Source organism: Meleagris gallopavo, chromosome Z (assembly GCF_905368555.1).
Source record: "Meleagris gallopavo chromosome Z, MGAL_WU_HG_1.1, whole genome shotgun sequence".
Lineage (NCBI taxonomy): Eukaryota > Metazoa > Chordata > Aves > Galliformes > Phasianidae > Meleagris > Meleagris gallopavo.
The window spans coordinates 32,228,694-32,253,045 of NC_139435.1; the positions used below are offsets into that span (position 1 = coordinate 32,228,694).

A 24,352-nucleotide genomic window follows, 5' to 3' on the forward strand; every position below is an offset into this window, starting at 1 on the left:
TTTTTAGTTCAAGAATTTCCTGAAGGGAGAACCTAACAGGCAAATGTTAATTCTAACTTTAATACTTTTTTTTTTAAACAAATTGTGTGAAGCAGATGATTTTATTTTTCTGGCTGCTGTATGTGCTGTTATAAATGCAGTACTTACATTGTCAGGCTGTTAGTCTGCTTGATATCTATTTATTATCAGCGTTTCACACCAGGTTATTTTTAGCTTTGTTCTTTCTGTTCAGGAGATACAGTTCTAGAACAACAGTAGGCCCGATAAGATCACTAAATTCATATATCATGGATGTTAAAATAAAGAAACTGGTTCTTAATAGCTGTGTGTTTTATTTGTAACTTCAAAGCGGTCTAAAACTTTAACTGGATGCTTCAATTTGCAGTTATTTAGAATTCATAATCCAAATAAAAATGTTTTGTTTCAAACTGTGTTCATTCTCATTAGAAGAGTACTAAGATAAGGAGGGCAACATATACATTGCTTTAATTTGGAATAACAATTCCATTTTTGTAATGTATATTAAGCATCAAAACTCTGATGAGAGTTCTGCTAATCTGCACGTGCTGATCTGTATATTTCTTTTAACATGTTTCTGTTGTTACTGGGTTCAGAACAACTGAAGTTTGAGTAACTGCTGAATTTCATAAATTAAATTAAAAAAATAAGGCTTGAATTTCTACTCACGTTTCATATCCCTTGAAAATGGCTGCTCAATTTAGTAAACTAGTACTTAGTTAAACTACTTAGTACAGTGCCATTTTTCTCCTCAAGTAAAGTATTCTTGAAGATTGGAGTCTTCCAGTCTGGTTAAGTTATACATGCAAAAGCTGTTCTAAAGCACTGTAAAATGCTGTGTACTTTAAAGTTACTAAAAGTGATGTACAGCACAAGAAAATGATAACTTATTCAAATACTGGAAAAATAATTTTATAGATCCTCTGGAAGACAATCTCAAGCGTTAAGTATTCTCAGTCCTTTTAAAGACTAATGTGGAAAAAGAAATCACAGCTTAAATTTTGTAGTTTCGCTCTGCAATTCAGTGATCTGCGGTGTACCAACAGCATCAGTTTGTCAACATTTCAAGTTTGTCACCTCACCAAACTGAAACTTTAGGCAGAGTACCTTTGTACTAAAGACATCTATGAACAGGGCCATAAGGACCTTCTTCCTTATGTCTGCATTGAAGTAAATCTCATCTGCTAATTTCACTTAAAGTGTGTTAGATTTTTATTAAATTTCATGCTTGTTCTCTTTTATCTATTTGCATTCTTAAGTGCCTATCTTCAGAGTATTACAGCACTACCATTAGGTGGCATCTTGTTTTGCCCCGTCTTGTGGCCTTCTTTTGAGAAACTGGAGAGGCAAACAAAAGGACTGGGTGTGAAATATTCAGAATCTTCAGGATACTACTTCCTAACAAATTAGGATCTGAAATATAAAATAATTAGTTCTTTTGTAACATGGATATCTTAAAAAAAATAAAATAAAATTGAAAATTTCAGATTCATTTAAAAGAAAGCAAAATTGTTTATTGGGATTTCTAGACTAGGACACTGTCTTCAACGAACAAACAAAATCCTTAGGTTTTAGGTACTTAAGTTTAAAATAACTTGTCCATTAAAAACCACATTTGAAAAGGGACTTTGATGCTCTTGGAAATTTTGTGCCCAGCCCGGCACTTTCTTCAAAAAAGCAAAATTTCTCTCCTCTCAAAAGTTGTAATGAACCTTTGGAGACCATCTAATCATACCCATCTGATCAGGCAGAGCCAGCTAGAGACAATTGTTCAAGACCCTATCCAGGGAGCTTTTGAACATCTCCAAGGAGGGAAATTGCCTAAATTCTCTGCGCAGCTGTTCTATTGCTCAGTCACCTGAATGAATAATGAAGTGTTTCCTGTGTTCAGACAGAACCTCTGTGTTCCAGTCTGTGCTCATCACTTCTTGTCCTGACACTGGGCACCCTTGAAAAGAGTCTGGCCTCATATTCTTTGTACCTTCACTTCAGATACTTACATACGTTGATGAGATCTTCCTGGAGCCTTCTGTCCAGGAACAGTCCCATTTCTCATCCTTTCTTAATTATATAAGAAGTACTCCTGTACCTCAGTTACCTTTGTGTCTAGACTCTCTCCAACATGTTCATGTGTCTCTTGTATTGTGAGTTGCATACTGCTCTAAGTGTGGCCTCATGCTGAGTATAGCGGAAGGATTAATTCCCTCTACTTCTTGGCAATTACTTTCCCTAACACAAGTCAGGACATCATTGCCTTCTTTGCCACAAGAACACACTGCTGGCTAATGGTCAATTTGTCCACCAGAACCCCTCTGCCATTTCTGCCTTTCACTTTTTTAGCTGTGTGGCCCCTGGTATAAATTTGTTCATGAGATTGTTCCTCTCCACATGCAGGACTTTGCACTTTTCCCTGTAATACTTCCTGAGGTTCCTGTCAGCACACTTCTCCCACCTGCTGAGATCCCTCTGTATGATGACACAACCTTCTGATATACCCACCATTGCTCCAAGCTTTATGTCATAAGCAAACTTATTGAGCCCCTTTGTCCTCATTGCTAATGAAGATGTTAATGAGGACTGGGCCTAGTATTGACTCTTGGGGTGCAACTGTCCACATTGACTTCCAACTAAACTTTGAGCCACTGGTCACCACCCTTCTGGACTTGATCAGTCAGTCAGTTTTCAGCTTTACTGCTCTTGTCTGACCCATCGGGCTGGTCATTTCATTTCAGTAGTAACTTTTAAATTAGTCAAGTATGACTTCCCCTTTGTGAATTCATTCTCACTACTTCTGCTGATTTTCTTCTTTTTTTTTATGCCTGGAAATAGTTTCCAAGATTAGATAGTCCATTACTTTTCCAGGGACTGAAATGAGAATGACCATCCTGTAGTTCACTTGGTCCTCCTTCTTACCCTTCTTGAAGATAAGAATGATGTTTGCTTTCCTTCTGTCTTCAGGTACTTTTTCCAATCACTGTGACTGATGAAGGATTAGAGAGAGTGGCCCCACAGTGACATCTATCAGTTCCCTCAGCACTTGTAGGTGCAGTTTGCCTCTAGACTGGTGCTCCCTGTCAACATTACAAATATATTTTTATCCTGTAAATTGCAGCTAGTTGTTTGGGAAGGTCATGCTACTGTTTTCATGAAGCTGCTCATCTCCTAACTTAGTGTTGGAGCACTGTCAATGTTTTATGATTTTTGTTTTCTTTGTGACAAGCACTAAGACACTTTAGAAGTGTAAACACTTCTGCCATTATAATTTGCTTGTACTATTTCAGTAATATACGATGTAGAACTTTAAAAATAGTGAAATCGTTTATAAAATAGAACATTAGTTGGAGTAAAAGAAAAGGGAAAATGTCACTGAAAAACAACAGTTCAATGGACTATTTTTTCTTTGCAGAGAAATTCATTCCAATTACTGTTATTAAAAGAGACAAACCTCTGTAAATTTTAACTGTAGTTAACTTGCATTCCATGTTCCATCCTTCAAATGGCTTTGTAATCACAGAATGACAGAATGGTTGTAGTTGGAAGGGACCTCTGGAAGTCGCCCAGCCTAGCCTTCCTGCTCAGACAAGGCCTTCTAGAGTCAGTAATGTTTAAAATTCATATTCTTCAGACCCACAGTTGTTCTATCCTCCTTGTTTAAGACTTCCCACTACTCAACTGTCTGAAAATGTTTAAAGTGGTCTGAGTTGCATTAATATTGGTTATTATAATGTTCAAGGATCACTACATTTGGCCTTTCTGAATAGAATCAATTTTCTGATGTATATTCAAAAACAATTTTTATTTATAATAGACGACAAATTTTTATTATTTCAGATGTTCTATTCCCAGTTTGCATGTCACAACATTACCAATGCATTTAAAACAGGAAGTCCTTGCTTAAATGCAGATCCTGCAGATATATCTGAATGTCAAATTTTGCACTATAAAAATTAACCAGGGGAGCTGTGGAAGTATCTTACATCTTACTGCTCTGTGTACTTAAGAATAAACGAAAACACTCCTTAGCAGGAGACCAACAGAATTCTGCAGAGCAAGATGTCCCTTCTCTGAAATTCTATTTACAGACATTCTTGATTGTTGAACAGTTTTCAGAGCTGCAGATATGTTTGTATCTGTGAGCCAGAAATAGAAATCTAAATTAAACTGCTGGACTCCTGTAGAGATGTGTTTAATCGCTATGTGATAGATCTTGTAACAGGCAGGTGATCGGGTTCTCACCCCATTCCATGTGTATCAAGCTTTCTAACCAGTTAAACTTGTACTGTGGAAAACAGATTTGTGACTCAGAATGTGACTGACATGAGTTACAGAAAATCATATGTAAATGAATGCCTTCCAATGGCACGTCTAAAAACCCAATGTATTTGCCTTTCTCCCAGTGGCATTTAAAATAAGTGTTCTGCATACTCATTATCAAGGATTCCATGCCACCCATTGGAAGACCCAAAAACATTGTTTTCCCTAACCTGACCCTGAGTGAGAGAAATCCAAGCTGACCCTGACTCTTTGCTAGGGAGCTGCAGTATACTGTAAAGAATGCATACCCAGGGTGCATAAAAGCTGCCTTCCACATTGTTAAAGAATTGTAAATAACTGAGAAATTGCTTCCTTCTGGACTAAAAAAATCTACATGTCGTAGAAAAAAGTTTGCCATACATGAAAATAAAAGCTGGAGAATGAATACGTTTTCCCTAGATTGAAAATTTTTGGACTTGTTAAAGAAGAGAGCAAATGAAGTATCTGATTTGAGCAGCAAGGAATTTATACTGCTGTTTCAGATAACTGCATGGGCTTATTGTGCCTTTATAAATGTGGAATGAATCTGTGTAGATTAGGGCTTCACCAGCTTTGTGGTAGTGGAGTTGAAAGGAAGAAGGCAAGGAACCTTCTTGATGTATTCTAATTTAATGGTACTTTTAAGTATCATGAGGGAAATAATCAAAGGAACACATAAGGGTTTTTTTTTTCTTTTTTTTTTTTTCTTTTTTTTGTTTTTCTGTAAGACACAGCTTGTTGTGACATATTGGTATAATCCTTACTTATGAGTCACAGGCCCACTCCACAGAAGTATTTCAACATGTGTCTCATATTTAACATATGGGCAGTTGCTATAGGAAGGTTCTTATGCAGTTTTATATGGGGTGTGAGTTGTATCCACATTCTTGCTTGGTATTGTTTGTGAAGAGCTGCAGCATTTTAGTGAAGTTGAATGTAAATGAAACAGTTTTAAAATCAGGATCTGAGCTCACAGAAGCAGATTTATAGAACTGTGTGCACCTTTTTCCAGGACTAGCACTAGAGTGTGTAAAATATTTTGGATATTCTTTCCAATGAGAAAATATATGATGGTATTAATTTACCACTGCTGTTTTCTACATTTGACAACAAAGTGATTTGACTGACTTCAGCTATGCTTTTATTCTCAAAAGCAGTAACATGTTTGGAAATAAAGAAAGGAAAACAGTAAAAATCTTAGTGAATACGTGCTTGTGGTGCTAAGTTTATTTTTGCCTATACCACAGAATTACATTCAAAAGACCAATTTCATATCATCTGAGGTATGTTCATACAGTAGAAACTCATTACAAGTCATTTCAGAAGGGAAAACTGTAACCTGTAAAATGTGATTAACCAGTTGTAAAGAAGTCCAATAATCTCAACAGTGTTACACTATTTAGGACAGATACGAGTTTACCAGTACTGCCAAATCATTTGTACTCTCTTGTGCTGCTAACTTAATTATCAGTCTGATCAATATTACATGGCTGGGACATTCTCCCACTATATACATGAAAACAATTATATTTTCCCAGCTATATTGTAATCAGATTATTTACTTTCAGAGGTCTGTATGTTTACTCTGTTTCTTTTGTTTCCGCCAAATTAATTTGCTTTTTTAACGTGGACTGGAGGATTAATAACTTATTTTGCTAGTAGGAACATTAATCTGAGACTGTAGTGATTCTTTGTGGAAATAAATCGGTCTAGCACATTTGTATGTTTAAATACAGTGAAAAGTAGTGTCAGCTGCTCAGTACTGCACTGTGAGTTTGAAAACAATTAATCCACATCTCCTAATTGCACCACCATTTGCTTTACTGTAATGCTGTTAATCTGTAAAATGATAGAAGCAAGACGAAGACCCATGTAAGATGTTTAGGTCCTGAGACTGAAGTTCAGTCTGCCTTCCAGCTTTTGTTTGGTTTCTTTGATTAAGAAAGTTTAGCTCTTAAGTAATAGATTTGGGTGTATGCTTTTTGGCATTTAAGTATAACCTGCCTGTTGCTAATTATTTATTTTATTTTTTAAAGGCCATGATTAAAAGTTTTATGGATATCTACCAACTTGCAAGTTCCAGAATTGACGTGTTAGTGAAAGAAACAGCACCTCATCTTCACACTGCAGCCCCAATGTCCAAGCACCAAACAGCTTGCCTTCATGAAAGTGAGATCTTACAATTGGTAAGTTTGCATTTTAACTACACTTTTGTCATTTGGATCTCCTGACCATTCATACTGCATAGTTTCTGCAGGGCACAGTAGTTTTTCATTATAAATATAGTAGATCAATAAAAACAGTAGCAACAGAAACTTTCTGAGACTTTTTCATAAGAGAATAGGGGCATGTAAGAGTTAACACAGGAATCAGTTTTACTACTGTACCTTCTTTGGGAACCTGTTCTTTGCTGGTGTCACTGGAAAAGTACACAGTTGAATTTTGGACCTGAAGAATTTAACTGTCGAAAGATACAGCCAATGAAAGTTGTTGATGGTGTATAAAAGCACAATATTAATTAGGATACAAGATTTTTTTGTAGACAATTGTGATAAATAATGCATCTCAGTAAATACTGTATCCGGTTATAAGGCTAAATAAATCATTCTTTTCTAAAATGTTGTCTGCAAGGATACTTGAACTTGTTTAAGGCTATAAAGGTGCTTCTTCATAACGGAGAACTGTTTCTAATGTTTTTATTGAGTGCAGGTATATTTATGCCATGCATGCAGGAGGCTAGACATGTAAATAAATAAATAGCATAAATATGTAGCCAAATATGTCTAGAATGAGACTGTGTAAGTTGTGCCCTTGATGTATTTCTGCTCTTTCTTTACTTTTCAATACAAGATTAAGAGGAAATCTTAAATCTTTAAAAGCATTTTTGTTTTGTTTTGATTCCCTTCTTCTTCCTCCTTTCTTTCACTCTTGTGAAGCAAAGAACAGTAAAGAAAATGAGGACTGTTTGGTTTCCTTTTTGAAGAGGTAGCTAAGGGTAGATAACATTAGGACTAAGGGGAATGGTTTTAATTGAGGGAGGGAAGATTTAGGTTGGATGTCAGGGAGAAATTCTTTACTATGAGAGTTGGGAGTGCTGGAACAGGCTGCCCAGATAGGTTGTGGATGCCCCGTCCCTAGAGGTGTTCAAGGGCAGATTAGATGGAGTCCTGGGCAGCCTGGTCTACTATTGGGTAAGTAATGGGGAGGTTGGTGGCCCTGCATATGGCAGGGGGTTTGGAGATTCATGATCCTTCAGGTTCCTTCCAACCCTGGCCATTCTGTGATTCTGTGAAGATTTTTGAGAGGAGAGCACTCAAAGCAAATGACAGAAACACATGAAGTTATATATATCCAAAGGTTGTGGCTGTGACTTCCAAATTTTTACAGATTTCAAAACAATTCCATTTATTTATTAACATGCTTCAGAATGGATCAGCATGATGGAAAATTACCACAAATAGAAAATATATTAGTCAGTGCTGAACTTCACTTGATCTCAGGATGATCACAGTCACAGTTGGATGAATGCATTGTCTTATCTGTGGATGTGCAAAGTTTCTAAGACACTTAAAGAAATTACTTCTTTTCTCCTCCAAGCAGCCTTTCTCTATATTTCTGCTAGATTTACATGCATCCTGCTGAGCCTGTGCCCAGTGTAATTGTGTCGCTCCTAGCCTGTTATGATTGTTTTTGTTGTTTAGATCAAGATGACCACTTGTATACTAAGGATTCAGAAGCCTGCCAAACTTGCTGCAGTGAGGTTTGCTTTCATTCTGATTGAGAGAGCTTTTAGAGAAGATTACCCTGTTTGTGAAGGGCTTTGCAGTGGCTTGATTTGTTACAGTGAAAACAAACAACCTGCACCCCCAGCTCTCCAATGCCTGTGATTAAATGCAATCTTCTAGTAAGTAATTTGTGTCTGCATACAGTACAGATGTACAAATCATACTGTCTGCATTGAAGTACTGCCTGGCTCTTCTACACAACCCGCTGAGGAGAAAAATAGTTCCTCCTTGAATAACAATTTAAACTGAAATTTAGCATAAGCGCTAATTGAAAGTATTTTAAAATTTTAGTGTAAAGTCCACCCTCCCCCCACCCCCAAATCCAAATAGCTGTTTTTCCTACTTCCTTGAAAAAAATGTGTTTATTGGATATTTTGTAACATATGTACTTTCTGTGGAATTAGTCCATAATACACGCAAATGTTTCATCAAGCATGACTTTTAGTACCTTCAGGAGTCATGGGCTTCCAGCATGGCTTACATTTTAAAGGATCGGTTGACAGTGTCCTGTTCTGAATTTGATGAAATTTTGCACTAAATTCTCCTCTGTTTAAAAAGGAGGGTTTTTTTTTCCTTGATTATTAGTATCTTGTGATAGTCTTTCTTTGCAATCATAACAGTTTTGCTTCCGTGTATTTCCTTTTTTTTTTTTTCTTTTTTCTTTTTTAACTTACATTCTCTGAGACGCAACTGCCTTAGTCACAGTTTTGTTCTCCACAATTTGGTGCATTTGGGTTATTTGCTGATGGGTTGTCAAATGAGGGACAGAGAAGCCAGCAGTGAGCCTCTAGTATGAAATGAGATGGAGAATTTCACTGAGTGCTGAACTCCATGGACTGGCACTGCCCTTTGGTCCATGAAATTTAAGAAACACTGTCACAGTTAAAAACTTCTCAGTGGTCTTCCCTTCACGTGTCTCTGACTTTATGCCCTCTTATGACTTGCTTTAGGAAAGCCTGATCTGCCTTACAAGGTGGTCTTTAGTGAAAGTATTTCAACAGTAGGAACTGTACCCAAAAGAAGAGAAGATACCAGCTGAAAGTGTTCCCATATTTCTTTTTTTACTGTTTGTTGTTGTTATTCAGTTAGTAATGTAACCATTGGACTGTGCTTCAAGGTTTCCTTTTAAATGAATACCCGCCAGTATTTTAACAGTACTGGACTCTACTACTTTAATCCATTTTATGTCTTCAAATATATTAACTTATTACCATGCTTGCACTTTCATTCAGAGTTGTAGGAGCAAGTAGGCTTTGAACTGAGAGCTTTTAAATGCTGTACTGTGAAATACTGCAGTCATAACCAATTACTTTGTGGGTGCTGTGGGGTAAGATGTGGCATGAAGTTAGTCACACAGCAAGCATGTGAATCCCTGCCTAAGGGAGTTTGTGGCCACAAGTACAGTGTTGTGGGGAGTGGATGCAGTGATGCTGTATTCTTCAGTGTGCTCTGACACATCTGAGTTACTAACTGAATTCAGTTCATTATGGTAGCGCTCTGGAAGGTGTTTTTATAGCTTTTAGACCTGAGATTTTGTGCCTGGTGTCAGTAGTACTGTCAGAATTTTAAGAACATCAATTTTTTTGGTACCAGTTTTGACAAAAGAAACTCCTTCGGCCCCATTCTAAGAGGCCAGGTGTTTCTCTGACCTGGAGAGTACTGCATATCTGTGGCCTTATGCATGCATGCAGCTGATCTCATATACTCCTACTCTCTTCTTTTATTTTATTTTTTTTTTAGCTTTTTTTTTGCTTTCACTTCAGAATCAAAGGAGAATAGAAGATGAAGGGGAAAAGAGAGTAACTTTATTAAGCAGATGAGGAGGGAAAAGCTTTCTTTGCTGTTCTGGTTAAATGGAACTTTGGGGAGACAACAGGATGACTTTAACTGTAAAAGGTGAGAAGGTTTCAGATGGGTGAGAGAAGTTCATTGAAAGACTCCAAGAGGAGCAAAGTTCTCATGAAACGAGCCATGAAACAACTGTTGTCTTTGGATGTTTCTCCTAACTGGGGCTGAAAATCAAATCACTCATTGCTTTATGTGGCTTTTCATCATCCTTGCTTTTTAACCCCTACAGTTGTGGCTACGTCTGTCTTCTGTCTAAAAATTTCTAGTGATACCTCACACAGTAGTGGAAATGTAAAGACCGTAAGTTTTGATAAAGTGAGAGAAGTAAGTAAAGTGGTTATGTGTGTGAAAAATACATATGCCTTCATATTTTTTATTGAAGAACAGCATTAAGCAGAAAGCATACTTCCTACTCAGAGCAGTCAGCTCTCAGTTCTCATTTTCTACTTGCACCTCATTCATGGCAGGGAGAGACACAACAAACACAGTGAACTCAGACTTACCAGCTAGTGACACCGCTGACAGTCTCTTCCTATTTAACTGGACTGTTCAGGGCAGTGCATATCTTTCCCTTATATTTTTGTTTCCATGTCACTGCTTTAATCATCGTTTGAAGGCTGAGAGTTGCATCTAAGCGGGATACAGGGTCTTACACATAGAATGATGAGAAGGGAACCGGAGAAGAAGAAAAAAACTATTTGACTTTTCACTTGCTGCTCAGGAGAAAGGCTCACAATCCATCAGTGTGATGTTATGTGACAGAGAACGTGCTTCATGGGCTGGAGCCATATCTCTTGTGTTAGAACATGGAATGACTGATGCAGCTGGGAGAGTTCTTGCCAGATGTTGCATGAAGCAGATGGGTCCTTGATGAAAACCCTGCTTGGCTTTTCCACTACTTTATAGTTGTAGTTGCACAGTTGAACCAAAAAGATTTTATTTAAGGTTTGGAATTGAGCTGGTTTTGTGAAAGATTGGAGAAACTTATTTTTAATTTGCCATGCAAAAAAAAAAAAAAAAAAAAAAAAGCAAACTTAATATTTTCATTGTTACCTTTGTCTTGCAGCATTTTCTTGGGAATAGTCCACAACAGAACTCAGTAAGATGTAAAACTCAAATAATTGTTTGAACATTGCTCTGTATTGTTAATTAGCAGTGCATGGATTATTTACTGTGAAGTGTTTGAATGTTCTTCAGGTGTTACTAAGTAAAGGAACGTGTAACAGCCCACATGGAGAATTTCCCAACTATTGAGATAATAAGAGAGATGAAAGAGTGGGAACACCAGTATGAGCAAAAAATTAAAACGATTCCATTTTCTAAGCTCGAAGTCTCTATTAAGATGACTCTGAAAAGCAGGAATATCTACCAGGGAGCAATTTTTTACAGAAGTATTTACATTTCTTACCTGACTGTAAGCAACTGGCCTTCAGCTGACAACTTTACTGCACAGTCAAGGAATGCAGGTATCCTGGTATAAATGCTCACCTTGTTATGTGGTATTGCTTACATAAGTAGCAGTTATAACCAAGCTGTATAAATCATGTAGTTTAAACTATTTGCTTATTATGTAGTACCAATAAAAATATAATAATATGAAACCAACATTATAAATCACATTTTGTGACTTGAGGCAAGGTGTTCAAAAACAGTTACAGTAATCCAAAAACACACTTGCTGTTTGGTAAAGAATACTTCCTTTTCTTTGGAAAAAAATTTTGATACTCAATATTATAGGTATGTGAACTTTTAACTTGTCAGACTATTGTAACATATTTGAAAATTATAGTAATTTGATTAAAATGTTGCCTATAAGGCAAGAGGTTCAGTTAATAGAATCCATATGTAATTAAAATGCAGAACTAAATGTAATCAGACCCCAGTGACTGTGCCTTCTTATTGATAGTTTTACAATGGCCTCTGGGGTTGAAAGTTTATGTTAAAGTTACTAATGTAGCTGTGTTCCAGAAAATGAGCAAGACATTCTAGCCATTTCAAGTATGACAACATGCTGAAGCAATGGTCGCGCAGTACAAAAGGTTGATACTCTGAATATTAGGGGTATCTTCTGCTGGCAGGTGGCAGAAACACCAGTCTGCTTGAATATACTAGTCAGAGAATTGCATTCAGCATCAGTGCTGTTGTGTAAACATTCCTAAATGAGGGATCTTGCTGTGAACGTGTACAGGTGTCCTTTCTCTCAGTAATTTAGTTACTTCATTTGTGTGAATTCACCTTTGAATCATGCGAAACCTATAGACACAACACTATGTACCAGCCCACAAAAGAAGTTTAAAAAAATTTCCTGAACTTAAAAAAAAATAATATTTTCTCTGGACAGTTTTAAGAGTCGACATCCTGTGTTAGAGTTCTCTAATCATCACCAGCACAATTTACAATCAGAACACACAGAGAGCCAGTTCAGACCAGCTCATCTGTTGACTTTGGCAGAAGCCCTTAATCTCACTGTGTGCAGCTGCCACTTGAGAGCTGGGGACTCGGCAGAGAGCCGAAGGAGGGTGGGATTCGGGGTTGGTCAAGGCATGAACACATAGGCCTGCTTCATTTCAACAGTCGTACACTGCTTTTTTATAGTCTTTTCATTTTACAGCCTTTTTTTTTCTTTTTTTTTTTTTTTTTTTTTTTTTTAAACCTGAAATTAAATGAGGACCTCTCATGAGCCACTGCGCTCCAGGCATAAGAAATTGTAATGTCTGGCTTCCAGAAACTGTCCCGTCAAAATGTGCTTCTGATTAGGTGGCTTAATTACAGCTGTGAAAACAATGTTGATTTAGGCCTCAAGATTCCAGTGCATGTCAGCCGTTATTAGCTAGCCTTGGACTGAAGCCACCATTTTAAAACTCTGTACCACTAAAGTCACACACTGCCTGACAACTTTTTATTTAGGCAGAAATGTTGCCAGAAGCAACACATTTTATGCAAAATATTTTTCATTGCGCAAATTTCAAATGTGACACCGTTGATGGACATAAAATGGGTAGTTATGGCTGGACTCCACCGAGTCCAAATCCTAACTTTTGCAAAAAAGAAGAAGAAGAAGAAAACCCGCCCTGTTTAAAATAGTTCTTATAAAGTTTGACTGACATAATGCTTAATTTTAATTCCTTTAATTCAGTTTTATTCCAAATCCAGCATGTTGGTTTAACCACCCAATTTTATTGCATCTAAATTTTCCTGACAGTTTCATTTGCTGTTGGGAAATAAAATTGCCATTTTTGCAACATGGGAAATAATGGCTAGTTTCAAAACCAATATGTTTGAAACTTCCTTTGCCTGAAGCAGGTTAAGGCACACACTCAATTTACTTTAGGGGAAAAAAACTCATTAAATAGTTTTTAATATTTTAATATAATTTAAGTAACTGCTTTCACAGTGGGAAAGCTTATTAGGCCCATGTATTTACACCTGCAGAGAGGTAAATGTTTGGGTAATTAGGTGGTTTCCAATACTTCAGCTATTCAGTGCAGTTGCAGAATTAATGCCATGAATACTGTCGATGGACACAATGCATTCGCTGCATTTAAGCATTACATTTCTACTGGTAGTATTCTGCTTTCAAGTGCTCAAGAAGGCTATTTAAGTGGTTTGTTTAGATGGTTTTTTTTTTTTTCTGTTTTTTTTTTTTTTTCTGTGTTCTGTCTGTTTTGAAAGCCTCTTTAACGACAAGAATTGGCTAAGGAATGTGAGTGAATGTGTGTGGGTGTTAGCTCTCGGCAATTGCCTGTGCTTTGGAAAAGCAGGGTCTACATTCTCACTTCAGAGTTGCCATGAAATTCCAAATGTCCATGCTGTGCAGCTTAATGGAAACCATGAAGCTCCTAAATGACCACAAGTTTATTCCAATGTTAAGCACAAAACAATCTTTCAGGTCATTGGCTGAGCTGCAGAAAAGTAAGGTCATGTTTTCAGGAAGCTAAGCAGCTTTCCATTTCTCGTTCATGGTTTGCATTTCTATGGCATTAAAAACGTGTTTCTAGTAAGGTACTGGAACTACCAACTCACAAGCAAGGGTCCTCAGTTCCCAGGACTGAAAACAAGACACTTGGAAACTAGTACTGTATTCATTTCCTACCCTAAGTGCTCAGGCCAGGAGAACAATTGTACTTAGAGTAACTAATTGGAAATTAGTTCGGAGAGACTAATGATTTGGACAAGGAAACAACTCTAAAGTGTAGATTCAAGTTTGCCTTGTAGAGAAACACTGCCCATTCATTCGCTGTCTGCACCAGATTAACAGGATAAAGGAGCTGAATGCCTATGTTTCATTTTCTTTCATTTTCAAAGGAAAAAGATAGAACCGAGCCAGTCTTTTATTTTATTTGCAAAATGATTTGTGGGATTTGTGGAACTGGATGTTTCAGAAAGGCCTCAGTGGCTGTGGAGGACAATGTTGAGTCAGGAGACAGCTGTGTGATACTGTTTTCCTTGTCAGATGTCTATGCAGCAGTCTTTCAGAATGTGTTTCATTGGTAATATACAGTGCTTTTTATCTGCCAGCTGCATGTTTGCTTCGTGTTTGCTACATGCCTTTGTTTCTTTTGCCTTCCTCCCACATTTCCCAAAGTGAAATTTTCAGAACATCAAAATAAGGGAAACTTTTAAATATGGTTGCATGTACTGCTAATGCTATAGTAGAAATAAAAGTGTCAGCAGTGCTAGACAGGCTGTTATTTTGAGAACTTGATATTATAGACCAGGACATTTAACCCTGAGAAAAAGTTTTTACAAAAGAACAGAGCCAAGGACACAATTTTACGGGCTTTATAGAAGAAAAGGAATTTTCTCTACAAAGGCAGACAAATTCACTTCTTTCCAGACTCAAGAACTTTTACTCAGGCCAGAAGGTGCCTCCTCCTCCTGTTTGAAGAAGTTATTTCAAGAAAGGGAGCTGGGAAGCTTCTATTATTCCCTGTTAAACTGTGGGTTAAACATAAAGAGAATGTCTGTCTTTTCTGTGACTGTGAATTCACTGAGAAATTTTTGGAGGGGATTAAAGCATAACTGTGCCTGAATGAGTCTAGCTTAGAAACTTAAATGTTGAGTGAATGCATGGAATCCAGATTGTCATCTTCCTCGTATTTTCATATCATTGTAAATTTAAATTGCATAAAGTATGCTGTTGTGAATAATGATTTCCTTGACTTCTTCTGACTCCAGCTTAATTTTGAGTTTTTGTGTATCTCAAGCTAATTATACAGTGCAGTGTTCAAGAAGAAAATTCCAAGCTGATCTTCATTCATTAGCTTTGATGAATAGTGCAAGGTGTTGAGATGCTACCTGGGTGTTGACATTAGATCAGTTGGTATAACAGGTGGAAGGATTTTTGTTGTCTTTCATGCATTTCTTCTTATTTTGTAACAATATCTCACTATCCACTGCGTAGGGAGAGACTCTTGTTTCTCAGCCAGCCTCAGAAATGTCTGTGTGTGCAGCATGCCCTCAGAGTGGCATGCATAAGGCTACATTCACTCACTATTAAAAAAAAAAAAAAAAAAAATTGTGTTGGCATTTAACTGGTTTGGGCTGGGGAATCTACAGTGGTGAGCTAAGTATTCCCCTCAAAAACTATATTTTATGTCCTTGTTAAACAAAACCTCATTTTTACACGTTTGTGTTTCCCCCTGGTTGGCAGGGAGGCAATGCCCAGTCCTAGAGAATCCAGCGTCAGCTAGGGGCAAACCTTCCCTCAAAGGAAACAGCTACCTCCAATGACTCTCGTCTTAGTCTGCTTCTGGTGCACTGCCTTGGAAGGGCCAGGCATTATTTCCACTATCAGTCCCACAGCACATTTCTCAGCTGTCGGACTAGACCATATAGAAGACCCTTTACAGGCCAAAGGGAGATAATGATGATGGTGAAGAAGGGTGCAGTAAACCACAGCAGTGTCCTTTAGCTTGTGCCTTTCTGGAATTTATAGAATCAGATTTTTTGCTCGTGCTCTTTTCTCCTACCTTCTTGTGTAATTGTTCATGTTTACATCGTTTTCACTTGGGGAAAAAAAAAGCAGCCTTTGTGTTCTTTTCTGTGACATTTTCACTATAGAATAACATGTTTTTGTAGAAATACTTCTGCTTACCTATTTCTGTTGTCTGATTGTTTGCATTTTGTACTCTAAGGATAAAAGTTAATACAAAAAATAAAAACAATGTGCTCTATAAAATATGTTAGAGAATATGACTTGCACAGATGAAAAGAGAGGAAATTCAGTGTTAGGGCATAAAGCATAACACTGTTCTTAACTCATGCCTGTTCCTGTAACATAGACACGATTTAGGCACATACAGTGAGCAAGTTCCATCTTAATGTTTATGTTTATTGGGTTTTACATATTTAAGTCACACTGCTTAATATTTAACCAGCACATACTTATTTATTTATTGTTGTCATCTTTAAATTACGTATAAAAACCTTTCACGGAAGTCTGTGAAACTCCACATTATGTAGCAAAGGCACAGTTTCTCCAGTTAATCGTAGTGAGGACCTATTTTCTCTAGAGACCTGGCTCCCTGAAGCAATTTGGACTGTTGAATAAACTAGTACTTGAAGGAAATTTTTACAATGTGAAATGACTACCTGATAAGGTAAAAAAACCTCATTGTCAACTGTGGAGATATTATCATGATTAAAACCTTTTCAAATATTTTTGTTTCCTTTAGTTTGTGTAACAGTTCAGTACAGTTAAAGAGATTTAAAAACACAATGTGATCCTTAAGATATATTTTTCCCATTTTACAAAAAATTATTATTTTGTTGACTTCTTTCAGAAGTTATAGCTTTTGGAAGGGAAGGAGCCTCTTTTCATTTAGCAATCAACTGACTTTTATTTTTTATTTTTTTAAAGGAAGGTAGGGTATCTTTAAAATACACAGTAAGTAGTAAGTGTATTAAAGTATTAATGTGGGCAAGGACAGTGTGGAAAAACAACAGTTTCCCTGCTACATTTGATGATATTAAGGTAGCACGGTGGCATGATGATGATGCAATTATTCCTTTTCATCATTTTCAGATAGTGTAATTGCTTCCTTCAGTTCTTCCTGGTTTTCGGAGAGAGATCCCTGGAACTTTTAGAACCATGTTAAGACACAACACTTTTGAATCTGTGCCTGAACTGCAACTGACATGTGTTTCAATCAGGAAATGTCACCATAAAGCTGACACTGCAATACTCGCCTGTGCTAAAATTGTGTGTTCATCGATATTTTGAGAAGCCTTTTGTCCTGCTTAGATATTACAGGTAATTAACCACAGTCGTGAAATAGCACACTGATTTTTCAGGTTTGGTTGAGTACCTGTGTCACTTGATCACAAAATGATTGGCTCATATGGTGATTATAGGGGTATAATCCCTCTTAGGGTCCCTCTCAGTTTTTCAATCTCTGCAACACCAAGGTTTCTTTCACAGGATTTCACTGATTGTACTGCACTCTTTTGGGAGCCTGTGCAAATCCTGCAACTTAAATAGGGCTGTCTGACACTAACAGTCGTCCCATTTCATTTCAATTTGCACATGTCAAAACATCCTATGGCTTTAGAAATTTCTAGTTGAATTTAATTACTTGCTGAAGTTTACAATACTATAAATAAAAGATTTTTTGGAAGAATATAATGTAACCATGAGTTTTGAGTAAAGGAATTTTAAGACACCATTCTGAAACATGGGAAGCACACTAAATTACAGAAGTATCCCATTTTAAAATGATTTTTTAAAGTTATGCTACAGCTTTCTTGCTATAAAAGCCAAAAAGCTGAAGGAACTTCTCTCCAAGTTTCCTTCTATGCTTCTCATTAAATTTCGATAAAAACGTTGTGTGCCGGATGAATGTTTTCAGTGTTGTATGTGGTGGCTTTTTGAAAAAAAAAAATTCTTCTGTGCTTTCAGAACACAAATTTGCCATATGTATACTGAAGGATGAAATTCCATTAGCATTTTTTTAATGTTGATTCGCATAAAATATGATTGGTATGCAGGAAATATTAGTTCCATTTGCCTCACTCAAACTACATATTCAGCCTCACAGAAAGTGATGGTCTAGTACCTGACTGAAAAACAGTTCTTAGAGGCTGACTATACTCTTGAATCTACTAAGTATAAAAAGTTCTGCTGAAGCAATTGTTAGAGTGTTGTTTAATCTCAGTCTGAAGTATGACTGTATATGTAAATTGGGCCAAAACCAACAGATACAGTAACTCGAGCTCACACACACTCAAGTTGTTTATAACTGATAAGCTTGATTCCTTGCCCAGTTAGTGTAATTTGGATCATGCATTTACAAAAGACCTACATGTTTGCTGTCAACTGAAATTGAATCTAAAAAAAATTATTTTTTAGGCCATTCAGATATCAACTGTCATTTTATAAGCAACGCTGCAGGAATGCCAACTGTGTTCCCTAACGATTACTGTTATAAAGCTACCCTTTAGAAATACCCTTTTGAATACACACTGTTTGAGATACTATATGTAATTTACAGGAGAAGGAGTAATTTCCTCCTGAAGTTACGTGGACCAGTTGTTACTGGGGATGAATGAACGTTAAAATGTTTTGTTTTGAATAAGTGAACAAAAGTTTGAAAAATACCTCAAACATACACGGAGCCAAAGGTGAATCTTTTTCTGCACTGTACTGAGGGGCAGGAGATGGAGCCCTTATCAGGATTTTGACTGAGAGGTGACTGTCTATACTTCATTGGATGACCAAGAAAATGCCACAGCACTGGCCAGTGCTAGGAGGGTGGAACCTTTTGTCCTCTTGCTACATTGATGGTTTTGATAATAAACATTCCTGTTGAGAAAATAAAGCTGAAAGCTCACCTCACTTCTAAGCATGGCATAATGCTATCATTTTTTATTCTGTCATTGGAAGATCTTCTGAAGAGGTCTCTTGGTTTAAACATGCAAGAGTTGGTCTGTATTACAGTCTTTGCTAAAACAAACAAAAAACAACAGAAAAAACTCTGTTTTTCAAATAGGTACAGCCAAGTTGCATTAGTCATCCAGCTTATCATCTCAAGTCTTTCTCCTGTGGGCTACCTACAATCCAGCAATTTTCTATGGAATGCTAAAGGCTGTCAGTTCATTAGTTTAGAATCTCTCTTCACAATTCAGGATCTGAAGTTGTTTTCTCCACTAAAAGCCCTTGTCCTTTCCTTACACTTCTTTGTAAGCCTGCGTAATAGCATTTTCCTACTTGAAATATGAGCGAGATGCACATTACGTCCTGTTTTCACTGCTGAAAGTTGCTCATTTTGGCATCAGCAACCTCTTCCAGAGGTGTGCCGGTTCCAACTCACAGAATCACAGAATTGCAGGAGTTGGAAGACACCTCAAGAGATCACTGAGCCCAACTAAAGCAGGTACCCTAAGTCCATATGACGTGTTTCTTTTTATCACCTTTCATAAAGATAAGTTGGTTCTATCTCCTTGCCATAAATTAGTGCTGAAAGACGTGTATGCTTTACATCTCAATCAATATGTTTCCTTTTTGGTTTCCTTCCTTCATGTTTACAGCTTTTCTTGAGTTTCCAGTTTCTGCAAGCTGGTTGTGTGCTTTTCTTTATAAAAAAAACAGATCTCTTATGTAACAAATGCTCTTTCAGTGGTTTTTAGAGAGAACTTCAGGGGGACTAGACACTATAGATATGCTGGGAAGGCAAATAGGTAGCATAATCTTCTGAATTTACTGTAATTTAGCAAACAACTGAATATGCAGACTCAGTGGATAGTCTTTTGAGTAGTTGAAACCGATTAGGGTTCCACAAGGCATTCACTGCAGCTGCTCTCATAATTCTGCTGTCCAGACATTCATCCAGTCTGTTCCAGCTTCGGTTAATAAGCCTCTCCATCAAAGGGCACTTGAATATCATCAGTGCATGCTGAGTATTGGCTTCTTGAAGGAATTTTCTGACTTAGTCTACATATCTATTCAAATTCTTTGGAGAGAAGTAGTGAGCAAAAGAATATTCTCAAGGCATCTCTCTTGAGAGTAGCAGTAAGTTCCATGTTTGTTCTCATTTTAAAATAAGCTATCAGTACATCCTAAAATATTTTTTTTTCCCATTTTATATAGTTCATTTGTTTTGTTAGCCACACAGATTCATTGTTCTGACCCTTATTCTTTAAAATACTGCAGATTTGGCAGAAATAGATAGCAAAAAATAATATTCTGAATGCCTGAATATTTTTTAATGCAAGAAAACTGAATCATAAAGACAATTCCAGTATTCATAGATCTTCCTCCTTTATATTGTTAAAAGTTACTGTTAGAAATAGTTACCTTTTCTGTATTTTCCCCTTTTACCTGTATTGCTGATATATCTTCATTAATTATAAAGTGATTGAAGTGTTTTATTGAATTAAAGTAATTTCATTTCTGCCAAAATCTTTGTGATGATTTGCTCTACGATTCTGCATTAAAATTAGTCTTTGTTAAAAGATATATTAATGCACTACTGGCAAAGCTCAGCTTTCCTTGTCTGTTTAGTAATGAAGTGCCTAGATGGTAGTTGCACCCGTTCTGAGCAAACAGACAAAAAGGAAGGTAGCTAAGCATTTTGCTGTGCGTGAGCAGTTAGAGGGCAAACAGACACCATGCACCTTGACCACCTATTATGAAGCTTTTTGCTGCAATGTCAAGTGAAAGCGAGTTAATTGGGTGAAGCTGTAGAGCATGTTAGGGGCATGGTAAAGGGCTGCTGTCTGACAGCTGAATGTCAGCAGAAGCTAGTCAAGTGTGGCTGAGAGACAGAGACCTGTCACAAAGTTCATGTGGACTATCGCACAGTTAGGGAGATGAAATGTGGTTCTGTCTCACTTTCTCCCTCATTGCATTCAAGCACCTTAAGATTTCACACTGTACGTGTCAACTCTTGTTCTCTAAGCTGTTTTCTCCTAACACTTCTGCATTCAAATGATTGGACAGAAGATGCTAATGTTTGGCAAAATGAATGTAAATACACTTTCCTTTTTATGCTAGGGTGGCAGTATGCATGCAACTCAGAAGAAACTTTGAAGGCTTACAGACAGTCCCAAAGCCTAGGAGTTCAGCTGATGACTGAACACATTTCTCAAGAGAATATGAAGTTTGACACCTTAACTTATTGGATGGGGACTGCTTTTCCATGAGCCTGACAGAAGAAAAGCCTAAGCAGTGAGTGGCGAGCACTACTTCATGAGCCACTTGTGCCTCAGCGTATGGTCATGCATATGTACATGTGTATGTAGTCTCCAGTTATAGTCATCATCTATCTTCTTTCTGGAAAAAAAGGAAAGAGCAGAAAAGGTGACCATCAGAAAGAAATACTGATCAGAGGCAATAAAAAGCTGTAGTAAAACTCACATAGGCTAAGAAAGGCTTATTGGAAGCAACAGGAGGATCAGTGTCTTACAGTACACTGATGCAAGACATGGAGAGCTGTCATAAAGGCTTAGTAAGAATACAGTGTACCTTTCAGTGTTAGTTGCACAGCACAAATAAACCAGTAGCCATTCAGAATGGGTATTAAGACTAAAAATAAATTAATAAAAGTTGCTTCTATTCTTGAGGAAGTGGAAAGTCTCTGGTAGGTAGTATGGGCAAAAATTCTCTAATGAGATCGTGCTCCTCTAGTAAAGAATTTGAAAACTTGGGTTGAAGACAATATTGAACGAGCATTTTCACCATGAAAATAGTGCACCATGAAAAAAAAATATATATTTTTTTTTTGCATAGTGTTTTGGAATTGTTACAGTGCAGAGCAGACAACTTGACCTGAAAATGGGAGATTGCTATGTGTATTCCATTGCAGTACCTGGAAAAAAAGACTGTGTAGGCTGTAGGGTAGATTTCTGGCCAAAAGATTTGGAAATCATTAAAATTAACAATGCAAAGCCAAATTTTCTCTCTTTAAGTGAAGAAGACATTGAAGATAAAGTGTTCTGATGTGGTAAGCCATCTTTCATTCTTCAAATGGAACAGATTTAAGTATGTTTGAATAAAACAAGATTTTCTTTTAGAAAACAAGCAAAATATTATGAAATCTTCCTTTAATTGTTTTTAATTGAGCCTCAAGAGTGTGATTTCACTGAATGCATTAAATACAAAAGCACTACAGAAGCAGGAAAAAAATGATTTCCAGATATTTTATAATCATGTTTGTTTAATAACTCCTGAAAGTTGAAGAGGGAATTCTTTGAAAATGAAAAAAGCCATTAGTATTGTTGGCTAGCAGCATCCAAGGAAGAAAGTGTGTTGTGTGTCTACCTTTCTGACTTAATATGTAATGAGTTGGCAGTCCACTGAATTATTCTCCGGTGGTAAATTGTTTCCAGAATTCAGGCAGGAGTGCTGACAATTAAAATTTATACTGAACGTTACAATTTTCCTACTTTGTGTCAGAGCAGAAATTTAGTCTTACAGTCTCAGAATACAGAATTGCAAAATCATTGACTCAGGAAGCAAACTTCCTAGTTTTGGCCAGCATACATTCTTGCTTTGAAGAAGTTTGTTAACTAGCAATGTCAATAGTAACACTTTCCATTTTAAGCAGCTGCTTTTAGCATTTTCATCAGTCTGATGTTTTATTTGTTTCACTTCAAGTGAGAAACGGCTGTTTGAGCTGCTTCTAACAGCAAGCGAATTAGCAGCATACTGATGTCCCTTGCCATTGTGTGGCAAAACCCAACTCAGTTTTGGTAGTAGCAGTCTGAGAAGAAGATTGTGAATGATCTGAAAAATTGCATCTTTTTTACGGGGAAACAGGTTTTCCACATAAGTGCAGCAAAATGGAATCATAGACTGTGCTTGTTTATGTAACAATTACTGAGATAGATATCACTGCGGTGAAGTGAAGGAACACAGTGATAGCACAGATGGAAGAAGAAGGAGAAATATTATTGTCCATTTGGTTGGTGCCTACATGTGTATATGTTCTAGATTTGGGATAAGGGAGAGAGAAGGGAAGGAATCAGTACCAGAAATCAACTGTGAAGAAATACATTGTTTCCCACTTTTCCCCTTGCTCTCCTTTCTGTGCTTAACTCACATTCCTTTCTACTCCTCAGTGGCTGTGCTACAGCCTTTTCAAAGATTTTAGAGATTGCTGGGAGAAACTACAGCTTGCTTCTCCCTCTGCACTTCTATTTTCTGCCAGCCATTCTCACTATCTTGGTAGCTTGTAGCATGGTGACTTCCAGTAGATAACATTTTGGCCTTGTAATTCAGCAGTCATCTTTAATTTGCCATGTGATAGAAGAGTGAGTTACAGAGAACCTCTCTAGCTGAGCCTTTGTATTACACTGCAACTTTGGTTTTCTTTCTGCCCCTTCATTACATACCATTCTTGGTCATTTTCTGTTCTAAGTGGCTGCATTACTTCCTTACCTCAGTCAAAATAATACCTGCAAGTTTGTCAGTTCACAGTCCAGAAGCCTTAAGTCACAAAGCATGTTACTATGTTTACTATTTTGATATATATATATATATTATAGCTTTATGTATGTTACAAAAGGGGAGAAAGGAAATTTGTGCTAGTGTGTTTTGTAACTGAATATTTGAAAGAAATTTAAAGTGACTAAAATTAGTGGTGGGAAATTGCTGAATTGGAAGGAGTTGTTTAGCATACAAATAATAGAAAGCAATTGAAAAGTTGTGGTATTATAGTGAAGGTTGTGGTCCAGTAAAATTATCTTTGTGTTGACTTTGTAGGCTAAAACCATTCTGACTGATCTGTGGCTTCTACTCTGGTTATAGATCTTATTCCCATTGTTGAAGATAAACAATATATTTCTGACAGTGTAATTCTTCATGTAGTTATTTGTTTGCACCGCTGACAAAACAGATGGACAGTTTTCTACTTCCAAGCATCTGACTGTGTGTATTACTTCACAAGTGTTGGTATAAATAAGCAAAATAGGGTGTTTTTGATCCCAACATGATGCTTTTGAATAGACTGGTACATACATATCAACATAACACTGATGGTATTGTAATATTCTCTCGCAGTGTCATACATTATAAAGCAACTTCTGTAAAACAGCACATATATTATGAGACAACCACTTAACTAGGTCACAAATGTATCATAGGTTAGTCACAAAAGAACAGTAAAGGACAGTTTTAGAAGTCTATTTTCCATGTGTAAACATAAAAAAATTGCTTGAATTAACTACAATATCAAAAGCAAATATTTCATAATACAGACTAATCTTTCATATTTTCTTTTCTTTTGGGAAAATGTTTTTCATAAAGTTAGGTTATCAGGTTTTGAAAAATGACCATAAAACATGACCAATTACTGTGTTCCATAAACATTTTGAAAGCCTATTTTTGCTAGACCTGCTGTGTCCTAAATACCTATTTACCTGATGAAGTGTAACAGTTTAGATGGAATCATTTATGGCTTATCAGGTAA

General features: G+C 36.8%; 1 protein-coding gene across 10 annotated transcripts in view; it reads left to right on the forward strand.

Annotated features, from left to right (window-relative positions):
* Positions 1 to 24,352, forward strand: part of CCDC171 (coiled-coil domain containing 171) — a 190,195-nt gene that overhangs the window by 139,266 nt on the left and 26,577 nt on the right. For 6 of the 10 annotated variants that reach the window (XM_085214404.1, XM_085214410.1, XM_085214405.1 and 3 more), the window contains 2 exons: positions 6,348 to 6,497; positions 8,013 to 8,215. In XM_085214404.1, coding sequence (XP_085070530.1) covers positions 6,348 to 6,497; positions 8,013 to 8,198 — 336 coding nt within the window. In that variant the 3' untranslated portion in view covers positions 8,199 to 8,215. Of the gene's footprint in view, positions 1 to 6,347; positions 6,498 to 8,012; positions 8,216 to 16,971; positions 17,200 to 24,352 lie in introns of all 10 variants that reach the window. The other 4 variants (XR_014880683.1, XM_085214408.1, XM_085214409.1 and 1 more) reach the window with 2 other exon arrangements.